Consider the following 12,146-nt stretch of genomic DNA (forward strand, 5'->3'; position numbering starts at 1 on the left):
ATGTCAGGATCGGCCCCCGCCTTCTCCTCTTTGTGTCTGTTGTCGTTTGGCTAGTAGGCATCCAGTCCCGTTTCCCATGTTTGATTAGGTGTAGCCTTTTGTTCTGTTCCTATTGTGTTTCCCTGCTCCCTGATCCGCCGCAGGGCTCACTGGGTAAAGTTAAATCTAACTGAACTCAGGGAAAACGACAGGATGGCCAGCGATGGCTGCTGGCCAAACAGGGAAACGACAGACAGAAACAAGACAGGCCGGGGAACGTTCCTGACAAACAAAACACATGAACAACAAACAGATGCATCTTCATCATTTATTATTTTTATGAGCAACAATTTTATTTACTTCTAGGACACCCGTGCACATTGGAAAGGACTACAACCCATTGGGAGGTAAAGACACACACACACACACACACAATTAAAAATGAATGAAAATATAAATTACAGGCAATTTATAGACATCCGTTTGCCTAATTATGTATCATAAGACCGTAAGAGGAAACCTCCATGACAAGGTATATGTACACTCCTCACACAAACCACATGCTGGCACTGACAAACTGTACTGCCTTCCAGGACTTCCAGTTATTCCGAAACAAGTCAAATGTATATTCAGCACCTCCAGGTTATATGTATAAACATCCCTTATAATTTTTTGTTAAACGTAGCAGATTAACTTAACATCACACTATTTTTTTCGCTGTTTTGTTATGATGCTGGTTCAACAATGCAAGCTAAAGATTTATTTCTGACTCTCCCATAACTCTTCTTCTGTTCAGCTATGATATTATGGTATGTGAAGCAGGAAGTGACATCAGAGCCAGTAAGTAAACCATTGTGGCTGCGATTTAAATTGAAATGATAGGAAAATAAAATTTTAAAACTGCAAATAACTGAAAACTACGAATCTTGCTTCTGAATCTAGTTGACATAATGTGCACATTGAAATCATGTAAGATTCTCTAAAGTGCAGGAAAATAAAATAGCTTGACTTCCGACTTTTACCCAGAAAGAAAATTACTAAAACTGAAACAAAAAGAATATAAAAACAGAAAGATATCCTTTAAATTAAAACTAACAGAACCACAATGAAAACTAACGAAACTGGATTTCAAATGAAGATTGAAACACAAACATAAAAACTTAAAAAATCAAAACTATAGTAACACTGGTGTGACATTATTATGCACTTGTGGTAATAGTGAATATGTTTTGAACAGTTTGACCAAACTGGTCAATGACTATACATGTCAAAAAGGCATCGGAGGGAATTTTTTGGAAGATCAAAGCTATTGAAATTAATATTAAAAACAAAACAAAAGTTAAACAAAAAAAACATGAAAATGACTGTCTGATGATACAATGCAAGGCATCCATTAATGTTTGAATAAGTAGAACTGTGAAATATGCAAAACAGCATGGGCCGCACTTTGGATGGTGTCCCACAGCTGATGTACTCCTGCGTTGCATCTCCCCGTAAAATGCTTTTGTTTCTTCACCAGCACCCACATGTTTTTGATGGGGTTCAGGTCGGGTGAAGATGGTGGCCAAGTCATCAGCTTGCTTGTAGAGAATCCTTTTCAAGCCCGGAAGTCTGTCGCACTTTGAGAAGCATGTGGAGGGGGACTGTCTTGCATAAAGATGCAGTTCGGCTTTGGGACCAGAACCATGTAAAGTGTCTTCCGGTCATGTGCCATAGTTCACATCAGGATGGAGGCCATTCTGGAATGCATTCATAAAATCAGGAGATGGAACTGGAGTTGGGATTGGGGGGAAAAAACACTATGGGAAACAGAATTGGATTAGAATTTCCGGAAGATTTAAATCCCAACTCCAGTTCCCCTTCTTGATTTGGATTGCAATTGATGAATGCATTTGGGAATGGCTCAAACCCTGGTTCACACTCATCAGCTTCACCTCGTCATTAACTTTGAATGGCCCAGGGCCCTTGGTGCCAACAATCCCTGCTCACATCATAAACCCAGCACCTCCATGTTGTTGCCTCCGGCCTGCAGGAGCTTCCCGATCACTCAATGCGCCGCCTATCTGGGCCATCCAGCATCACACTTCATTCATCCGTAAAAATCACGTTACTAAAGTCAGTTTCTAAGTTTCCTCTGACCCACTTTAAACACTTCGGAATGTGTGCTTTACTGAGGGCTGGTCTGCTGACATACTTCCCTACTGTCTGTGCACCATTTGTCACGTTTCACACCCAACACACCTGAGTTCTTGACGACTTCTAAACTGCTCAGTAAGTGAAATTTAGCGAGAATCTGCTTCAGTTTACAGCAGCCACTGGCACTAATATTCTTAAATAGTTTTCCTTTGGTTTGTGTCCTCGGTTTTTTTACACCTTTCACGCCTTTTTTTCCACCGTTCGGTGATCTTTGTGTAATATCTTTGAAATCTCTAATGTTGTTTTGCCATCAGCCAATAACTGCACCATTTTCTCTTTTTCACTTGCTGACAAGTCTTTTTCACCCGTTTTGATTTGTAAATATAGAAATATTTGTAGCTTTACTTCCTGTTTGACGTTATTCAACTTACATAATAACATCAGACAGCGATTTTCACTGTTTGCTATTGTCTGCAAAATAGAGGTCACACAGCGTTGCATAACATAGGTACAAATAAACCTATTACATTTCCCTTAATACAGGAGAGAAAGTGAGCCATTCTGTCTACCACTTCTTAAGGTATTTTAAGCTATTATACTTGCATAATAATTTCAGAATGGGTAAAAAGCGTTTGGCGGCCAAAGTAAGGTAGTGGGTAAACATATTGGCTTTAATTTTACGAGTACGTTTATGTCTCACCTCCGAGAACACTCAAGGGAAATTAAATCTGGACGAAATGTCAAGGCACCGCCTCCTCGAGTCATGACCATCTCAGATCATATCACATTAGAAATAATCCGAAATGCACAGCTGCAATCCTGAAAAGAACGGCAAAACAAAATTATTAGAAAATCCGCTAGGTATACGTACGTGGTGATACATATCCACCTTATAAACTTCAAATCCATAAGCGAACCAAAACGACCTGGTAATAATCCGAGTAAGCAACATTTAGATCGCAACGCGCAATGCTTCGTTTATCATTTGGAATTCTAATAGAGTGCGACTGTAATTTCTATTCAAAATAGATAATGAGGTACATACGGACAGAACGTAAGAATAAATGCACCAACCCAAAGCATTTCCACACTTTATGAGAAAGTAGCGCACTATAGCGACCAACCATATCGGTATTTGCTTGTGACTTTACCCACATCTCCATAACCACCGGTTGACAACAGCTGGCCAAAATCTTAACGCATGCGCAGTTGCAATCACTGACGCAAACGCTGGGGATAATGGTACATGTAGTCCTTACCGTGGGCCCGTTGCACGAGTTTCAAGGATTCTATGGTTTTATTTTTATTTTTGATATCGTGTTAGGGTTACAAATTCAGTGCTGAAAATTATCCCATAGATATTTCTATATGTTCGCTTGTCACTTAAGACATTTAACACACATCCTTAGGCTTGTTTTCAAAAACACAAGACTAAATACAGTAAATTAACGAAATGGGTACCAAGCATCGATCAACACCATGGTGAATTCTGGCGGGCATTTTGTTGAAAATGCAATTTTTACGAATATGTATTTAAGCTTTTACTACGTAACCTACGTAGGGTCGATGGCGTGCGTTGTCACGGCCCCTTTTTGGGGCGCATTCTACGTCATTACAGTACTCGAGTCAACTGAGTCGCGCATGCGCTGCCGATCTGAGTCAACTGTGTTAAACTATTAAAATATAAAGCAATTCAAGTATTAAATGACTTTAGACCATCTGCCAAACCTGCACCCTTACCAATTTGTATAAATTTTCAGAAAACGCCTGATTATCTTTCATTTTATGTAAGACGTTAGCAAAGCCCCTCACAGAAACAGGATCCTGTATTGCGTTCCGTTAGTTTTAGTTAGCTTTTAGCTGCCTGTGTCTCGCTTTCCACGGTGGCGCATGCGCGCCCTACCAAGGTCGACCCTGTAGTGACACGGAAAGGCTTGAGATCACTTCCGGGGGTCACTCAACAGAATATGGCGGCTGGAAAGTGCTCTGAGGATCAGTGGGTTGAGATACAAAAAGCTTCCTCGGAAAAGAGACGTGAACTCGTGTTACAGGGTCCCAATATCGACAAGAAAATAGTTTCTGGGGGTCTAGATGTCAATATCTACTCCTTGTCGCTTTTGAACTACCTGGAAATCAGTCAATGTCCGAATTTGACTGAGATCCACCCGGAAATTGCGAATCTGATCAATCTTCAGAGCTTAATTTTGTGCAGAAATAAGTTGTGCTCTGTCCCTGAAGCGATTGGAAGTTTGAAGTCGCTGAAAGTTTTAGATGTTTCAGGCAATGAATTGACATGTTTGCCCTTCGAATTGTCGCATCTTTCTGAGCTGAACACCCTCAACGTGAGCTGCAATAAGATAAGAAGCCTACCTGATGGTTTGAGCAAGTGTGTGAAACTGGCGTCCATAAATGTTTCTAAAAATGAGATTAGTAACCTTCCCGAAGATTTATTCTCCTCTGATCTGGAACACCTAAGCACAATTATTGCCTCGGAGAATGCGATTGAAGAACTGAGTGGGAATATATACGGCTTATCTGCCCTCAAGGTTGGTATAATGTCGTTGACAAATGAATCCTAACGTTTTACATTCAAAACCTAACTGCTTTGTCATCCCACCTTAGGCATAGTGATTTCAGGGAGTTGGATGAGGGATGAGTGGGATGATGGGTGCTTGCTGTAAAGTCTAACCGGGGGGTGCTGGCAACGGTAAAATTTAAGATGGATGAGACTGATTATTATTAATTATAATAATGAGTCTCGATTCGCAGTTGAACTGGACGAAGACTTGGCTTTCATTAACATTATTGCTTTTGTTGTCCTACAGAATTTGGACCTTTCCAACAACAAGATTACTGAAATCCCATTCGATTTGGCAGATTGTTCTAAGCTAAAGGAAGTAAACTTTCGGGGAAACAAACTAAAAGATAAGCGCCTGGAGAAGATGGTGAACGGCTGTCAGACTAAATCTATTTTGGACTACCTGCGGGCGGGTGGCAGGGGAAAAGGTAGAGGGAAACAGCAAGAGGGCACTGCGAAGGATGAAAATACAAAAGACAAAAGAAGAAAGAAGAGATCGGATAAGCACCAAAAGAATAAGGAAGAGGACGAAGAACTGGACGACTTAAACCAAATGGTGGTGAAAGTTCTACAAGTGCACGATAGTGAGGAAGCATTTACCATTAAAGTGGCACCACAGGTTAAAGATGTTCGTCCATACATTGTCTGCTGCATTGTTAAGGGTATGAACCTGAAGCAAGGGAATGCTCTTAAAAGGTTTCTAACGGCACAGGTAAATAAAATAAACCTAAAATCGACTTGTTATAGAAGACGCAAAATGATTTTACTCGCTTTACCACCAGATGGCCCCCTAGGTCAGACAATTTCAAAGCTGCTGCGGTGCTCGTTTAGCGACTACCTCGGATTTTGGCCATTCGTAAATACAACGGCAATAAAAAAAATGTAATTTTCCGACCACAGTGGAGAATTCCGCTACTATGTACCTGAATTTCTTGTACGTATCTTGCACACTCGGTTAATATGAGACGTATGTTGCGTATGTTTTGCATCCAGATCAAGCTCCATGATGAGATATGTGAGAGAAGAACATCCGCCACCATTGCTACTCACGACCTGCATCGTCTTAGGGGTCCCCTTCTGTATGACGCCAGGTCTCCAAAAACACTTAAGGCAAGCTGCTTCAAAAATGGTTTGTTTTTTGGAAAAGGAGAAATCCCTTGCGAAATACACCTATTAATATTCATGAGAATCTAACTCCTGTCACGTCATGTCTGATCTCTTTTTGTGTGCGGGGAAAATGGGGCGAGAAAAGATGAGATTAATTTTAGAAAAACTTTTTTTTTTTTTTTACCTTATTAGAATCTCTGGAATGTAATGAAGTGAAAATGGATCAAGATCCAGTTAAGAGTTTTATGTGTAATCAGGCCTCTTATCTATTTTTTTGTTTAATCTGTTGTAACATTTGCATTCGTCAGAACCATCACTGTAATGGACCTTGCTAGATTATTGCAAGAATTAAGCACGTGTTTGGTTTTATTATTTTCGCAATAAAAGTGAGTCGCAGAAGAGATTAATTATTAATAGACGTTGTGCTTCAAGTTCCTAGGGTTTGTGCAGAATCCAATTTCTGAAACCAATAGTTTAATTAGGTACTTGCTGCCATCATGTTACAGTGAATCTTAATAATAAATGAGCGCTTAGAACTTCTTTGCTGCCCTCGGCACGGTGGTAAATCTCCTCCAGCTGCCGCAGCTTCCTGTACTAGAAGATTATGGTCTGTGTAAATTTGTCTGCATGTAAACACATTCTGGATGTTCATCTGAGATGTGACACCTCTTGTTTAAAGTGACAGTTGGCATCTTGTTAGATTGAAGTGCTTTAATTGCATTCTGCACAAAACCACAAGCCTTATAGTGTGTCCGGAGCAGGCTACTGGCTTGTCCTCTGCAGTTTTGCTCATCGTCCATGGCATGACTGATCACTACGATTTTTGTCAATCGCACAGGCTCCTTTAAATGCTTCGTGTATGTTTTCTGAACGCACCCTTTGCGCAGCTCGTGCCCCTGAGCCGCAAGGAGATGAACGCCGCAGAGTTGCTGAGGCAGCTGCAGTTCGAGGCTGAGGAGCAGAGGAAGCATAAGAAGCGGCAGAACGTCTCAGGCCTCCACAAGTGAGAGGAGTTTGACCTCGACTTCCCCGCCGTCCTTCCTGTGAGCCATAGCTCATGAGGGCTTTTGTGTCAGCCTTCATCAAACATTAAATTACCCTCTTCTCAGCACAGTCAATGTGAGGAGTAAATCTGTGATCGCTTCAGTATGTGGGACATATAATATATAGTAGTATTTATAAATTACATACGTATGTGAGTGAGTTGGTGTATATGTCATATAGTTCTATACATTACTGCTTAAAAACTAAATGCATTTATCTGTTATTCAGTTCCTTTAGTCTGGAACAGCTCTCTGTTTTTTTTTTTTTTTTTGTGTTGCCGTATTACTGGGCAGTGGCTTGCAGATGTTAGCTTCCCATCACTACCAGTAGATACTTTATTTGCTTCCCAACTTTCCCCCAGGTATCTGCAGCTCCTTGATGGCAAGGAAAACTACCCCTGTTTGGTTGATGCGGAGGACAATGTAATATCCTTCCCACCAATAACCAACACGGAGAAGACTAAGGTAATCACAGCCAGATACAGCAATTTCAGTTTAGGCTTGTATTTGAGGTCATTGCAAGAAATATTGGTAGTACATCATCAATGTATTTTAAATGTAATCATTTTGAATAACATTGTTCAGCATTATTGTACTAAGTGGTCAAAGAGTCACCCAATCAAACTCAGTTATTCTAATGCTGTGAACTTCCTAACATTCATGCAATATTTTCAGATGTAGAGGATAGAAATGTTTTAAGGTCCGTATGTTCTGGACTCCACACACTCAGGTGACTTTTAGAAATGCCTCCTCTCCACAGATGAGGAAGAGCACGAGAGAGCTGTTGTTAGAAGTGACCAGCGCTATCAATCTGCAGACCTGCAAGGATGTTATGGACGCTCTGATTGTGGTAGGCCTGAATTACCATCATACAAATTATGAAAATTACAGGGTTTCTGTAATTATGTTCAACAGAAATTCAAAGGGATCAGAGTTCATTATGGCTCTTAAAGTGACCAGAATGGTGTCAGGCTTTCATTGCCTGTAAGAGATGGATGTACTGTCATGTACTGTATGCTAAATGCTCCTATTTTACCCTGGGATGTAATTATTAACCCCTAAGCATTTTACTAACCCCTCACAAGCCTTTGTTTAAGATTAACAGTGGGTAACAAACAGCATGGTTTACAATTAAACAAGCCACTATGGATCATTATAATTACCTTCCCTCATAAGCCACTGCTGCATTTCTGCTTTTATTGCTATGATGAGGATTTCAGCCTGTGACAGCCCCCTCCCACACACACACACACACACACACTTGTGCTCCTAAACAGTGGAACGCACTGCTCCAGTGGTGTGTCGGAAATGTAGAGATTTCGATGCTTAGTCCTCATACATTTTACAGGGTCATTTCCCAAAGCAACAGCCCACAGGTTTGTTGTGACAATGTAAATTTACGTCTTCAGCCAAGGATTCCTGTGTGACAGCAAAGATTTGTGCTGATTGTATTGGAGGACGAGCTGCCAGTTGCTTGATGTGGGCTAACCCACATTAAGAAGTCTGGCGTTTTTCTCCCACCAAAGATGCTTGGCTTTTTTGGTGTAACCGAAAGGTAAACCAGTCTGTCAACCAGCACTGTGGCTTCACTGGCTTGTTTTGTAATCTCAGTTCTACTTGACTGAGCTCAGGTAACCTCTAAATATTTAACAGTCCTTCTGCAAACCTAAGCTGGAAATACCGCAACATTTCTTAGGCAATTTTCCCCTCAGTTCATATTAGCATGTCAGTATTCACCGGAATATTTACTTCAAAGGCTGTTTCAAGAAGCCGCTGTCTGCAGAATTGCAACTAACCTGATTCATGTGAATTTTCACTTTAGTTTTGTTCTACAAAAGCAAAAATAAGGCTTCAACTATTATTTTCACTCTTGTATTTCAACAAACGGGTGCTTATCAAAATCCCTTTTTTCTCTTCCCAAAGAAAATGGCGGAGCTAAACAAGGCTACACTTGAACTAAAAGAAGAAATTGTACCTGATGATGGGGAGCCGGATTTGGCGGACGGGGAGCAGCCCTTGGGGACAGCCCCGGAAGGCATGACCGACTGCGTGTCATCTGAGCTGGTGGTGCAGCAGGTTCGCGTTGTGGATTTGGAGGGAAACCTCAAGGTCATCTATCCCTCCAAAATAGACCTCAATGTCACTGTTAGCAACCTGACCGTCATTCGCTAGTAGAAAAGACCTTCTGGAAACGTTTTTTTTTTTCTTTCAAATATGTATCCTCGTTTGTTCGATTGTCTCAAAAATTGAAAATTTGATAATGTATTTAATTGGAATAAAAAAAAAACGAATGAGTTAAAAGGTATGGTTTGTCAGCCTAGATCCTCGTTAAAGCATACCTCGTTAAGATACCATTGATAATAATACAGGCAGTTCTAGACTGAGGTAATGATCCCATCCATAAACCCTTACAAATGATTAACTTTTTACTAAGTCTGGTTTCCCTTCTATTCAAGACACATTATAGCAAAAAAAAAACACAAAAATACTAATATACACTAAGAACACACCTTAAATAAAAAGATAAATTGTAAATATACTTAAGGGGGTATATTTTTTTTGTGTTAGCGCTTTTGTAAGCTCTTCTGTGTCTCAGTAAGTTTTGATTTACTTTACCAGCCGGGGGGCAGGGGGGATGTTGCTTTTGGAGCAGATTTTGGGGTATGTAGGATGGGTTCAACCCCATAATTTTACTACCTGACTGTGTGCATGAAGCTTATCGCATGTCTCTGGAGAGCAGGAGGAAACCTGCACGATACAGGAATGACATGCAAAATGAAGACAGGTGGAGTGAGGATTCCGGGTCTGAGTGGCACTGCTACCCATTCAGCCATGCTGCCCTAAACACAGTCATATCTATTTTTACTTAGCAGAACAGACTCGGGATAAAATTCACAGTTGAGTACATTTTAATTAAGTGTCGGTTTCAGTCTTGAATACTGAATTCATGCCCTGGGTTATGTGAGATGGTCTGAGGCTTCAGTATATCACGCTCAAATCTCAGGGACTGGGAAGTCAGAGGTTAACTTTCAAGTAGCGTGAATCGGATTACCTATCAGATGGCTTTCGGAGCTGGTGGGAACTGGAAAGGAAACGCAGGACCAGTACCAGAAAGTCCTGCCAAGAACGCTGGGGTTTGTTTAAAGTATTAGATTTAATAACATGAAACGAAACGACCCTTAAGCAAGCGGCAAATGTGAGTGAAAATAAATAGGGATGAAAACAGCTTACAAGCCACGACCCAAGAAAATAGCTTGGTGTGAAGCCAACAAGGAGAGCTGCCGGAAAATGAAGTGGAAAAATGCCGGCGATGTGGACGGGGGGCAGCGCTCAGATGCCCAGTGCCCGGGCGGACCGGCCTCCCCTAAAGTCCCCGTACCCAGCACGGAAACTCCGAGACAGTCCGCTGTTTTTCGACCCGTTACAAAATGGACGAACTGCACAACAGATTTAATAACAAGATCGACTCCAGTGATGTTACAAACCATGCGGGAAAATGCACAGAAGAGCAGCAGGGATGTCTCCGTGTGTCCGGGCTCACTCCTGCCCCCCATCAGGGGGTCCCGAATCGCCAGCCGTGCGGTTATCCACTTTATTCCCAAAGCTCGGACAGTGCACTATGAAGACTCTAACGCCAGACTATTAACATGCGCGACCAAGGAAAATGCTCTATTCCGGCTATACCTGACAAACCCAGTAAAGTCCAGTAACTTTAAGTCGCGTTTGATTAACGGCAGCGTCGCCCCGGCTGTCGCTGGGGAAGGAGCAAGATCGAAGAATCAGCTGGTGGGGGTCCGATGTCAGCCTGTGAAATCGGCCGAAGAGCAGAGATCCTATGCGATTGACACCGGGTCCGGTGACTGTGAGGCAGGCATGTGCGCCCTGAAACATGCATCCGGGAAGAGGGAGCCGTCCGGCGACGCTGCTGAGACCGGACCTCACTGCGACCAAGGCGGAGATGGGGTAACAGAGACGGACGTCTTGGGATGCTTGCAATCTGGGGACTATTACACAGACCAAAGGATTTCCGAATGGATTTTGAATGTCAACGCCAGCCTGTTTTGTTCATCTAGCGGTTCAGTGGGGAGCAATGGTCCAAGTGAAGAACAAGACACTTCCATTAAGATCGTATATGGCCGGGAGTGATCAGCGGCTCCGCTCATCTTCCGAGATCTGATGCATAACTCAAGTCTGAAAACTCAAGGACACTGATGCAAAACCTGTTGACGCTTAATCAGTTACGCTTAAACGGTTACTTTATCTAGTCACCTAATATTTGCTGTTTGAAAGAACAGAGACACGTATGTAAGTACGCTTCCTCGGGTTATAAAAATGATCTAAACATGAAAACCCTGGAGCAAGACTTTTGTGTTTAATTATATCTATTTTTTTTTTTGAATGCGCAGAACACTGAACAAATTATTTTGACCTGATATGTGACTCAGTTATGCTGCAGTTGTGACTAGTTCATTACCAGTACTGTTTGTGTCTAAATTATTTAAAGAATAGGAAGTTTAACAGACTGTGCAATGAAGATCAATCAGATAAGTATAGTTTGTAATGGTGTATAATGGTGTAATTTTTTTATTATCTGATGCAGTGCCTTCTTTTATTTGAGCAAAACTTTAATGGTACAAAAATTTAAGCTGCATTATTGTATAGAAATATTCTTATTGTCATTGATACTGTTTTCTCTGTGCCTTAAGTTATTCAGTTATTCTTTATTATTATTATTATTATTATTATTATTATTATTATTATTATGTAAACATACACCACCAGTCAAAGTTTTTCTATATTTGCATGTTACATCACATTTACTAAAAATACACACAATATTCTTTACCAACAAATAAATTGACAGTATGTTCACGATTTGAGTACCTTTATTAGCAGTAAAATGTCATATCTTTGACTCATCAAAGTAACCTCCTTTAGCAGTTATAACAGCAGAGAAAATTCGAGGCATCCTTTCCACAAGGGACATTAAATACAACAGCTAATTAGTGCGTTTAAAGTTAAAGGACAGCCTAGAATTCGTTTATTCCATCACCACACAATCAATTAATAGGATGTCAGACATGCACTGTTACATACACTTTCCATTTTATAAAGGATTGTTTTATATTTTCCTTTATATGACTCTCCTATGATGCATGTGAGAGTGAATGGTGTGTGAGTGTGCCCTGCGATGGGCTGGCCCCCCATCCAGGGTTGTTCCCTGCCTCATGCCCATTGCTTCCGGGATAGGCTCCGGACCCCCTGCGACCCAGTAAGACAAGCGGTTTAGAAGATGGATGGAT

The 12,146-nt window shown here is 41.2% G+C and overlaps 2 protein-coding genes across 8 annotated transcripts in view; one reads left to right on the top strand and one right to left on the bottom strand.

Annotated features, from left to right (window-relative positions):
• The window catches only part of cep104 (centrosomal protein 104), a 43,196-nt gene extending 39,863 nt beyond the window's left edge, over positions 1-3,333 (bottom strand). Inside the window, exons 1-3 of one of the 7 annotated variants that reach the window (XM_049017282.1) lie at positions 3,190-3,333; positions 2,816-2,934; positions 1,426-1,718 (exon numbers count right to left, since the gene is read on the bottom strand). In XM_049017282.1, the coding sequence (XP_048873239.1) occupies positions 1,426-1,552 (127 nt within the window). In that variant the 5' untranslated portion in view covers positions 1,553-1,718; positions 2,816-2,934; positions 3,190-3,333. Of the gene's footprint in view, positions 1-1,425; positions 1,719-2,815; positions 2,935-3,160 lie in introns of all 7 variants that reach the window. The other 6 variants (XM_049017283.1, XM_049017284.1, XM_049017285.1 and 3 more) reach the window with 6 other exon arrangements.
• A 703-nt stretch (positions 3,334-4,036) lies between these two features.
• Positions 4,037-9,148, top strand: lrrc47 (leucine rich repeat containing 47). Its single transcript, XM_049017299.1, has 7 exons — positions 4,037-4,661; positions 4,941-5,405; positions 5,687-5,803; positions 6,688-6,803; positions 7,206-7,308; positions 7,604-7,693; positions 8,767-9,148. The coding sequence occupies exons 1-7, from the start codon at positions 4,083-4,085 to the stop codon at positions 9,013-9,015; spliced, it is 1,719 nt and encodes a 572-aa protein (XP_048873256.1). The 5' UTR covers positions 4,037-4,082; the 3' UTR covers positions 9,016-9,148.
• The last annotated feature ends 2,998 nt before the right edge of the window (positions 9,149-12,146 follow it).

This window comes from Brienomyrus brachyistius, chromosome 6, assembly GCF_023856365.1.
Source record: "Brienomyrus brachyistius isolate T26 chromosome 6, BBRACH_0.4, whole genome shotgun sequence".
NCBI lineage: Eukaryota > Metazoa > Chordata > Actinopteri > Osteoglossiformes > Mormyridae > Brienomyrus > Brienomyrus brachyistius.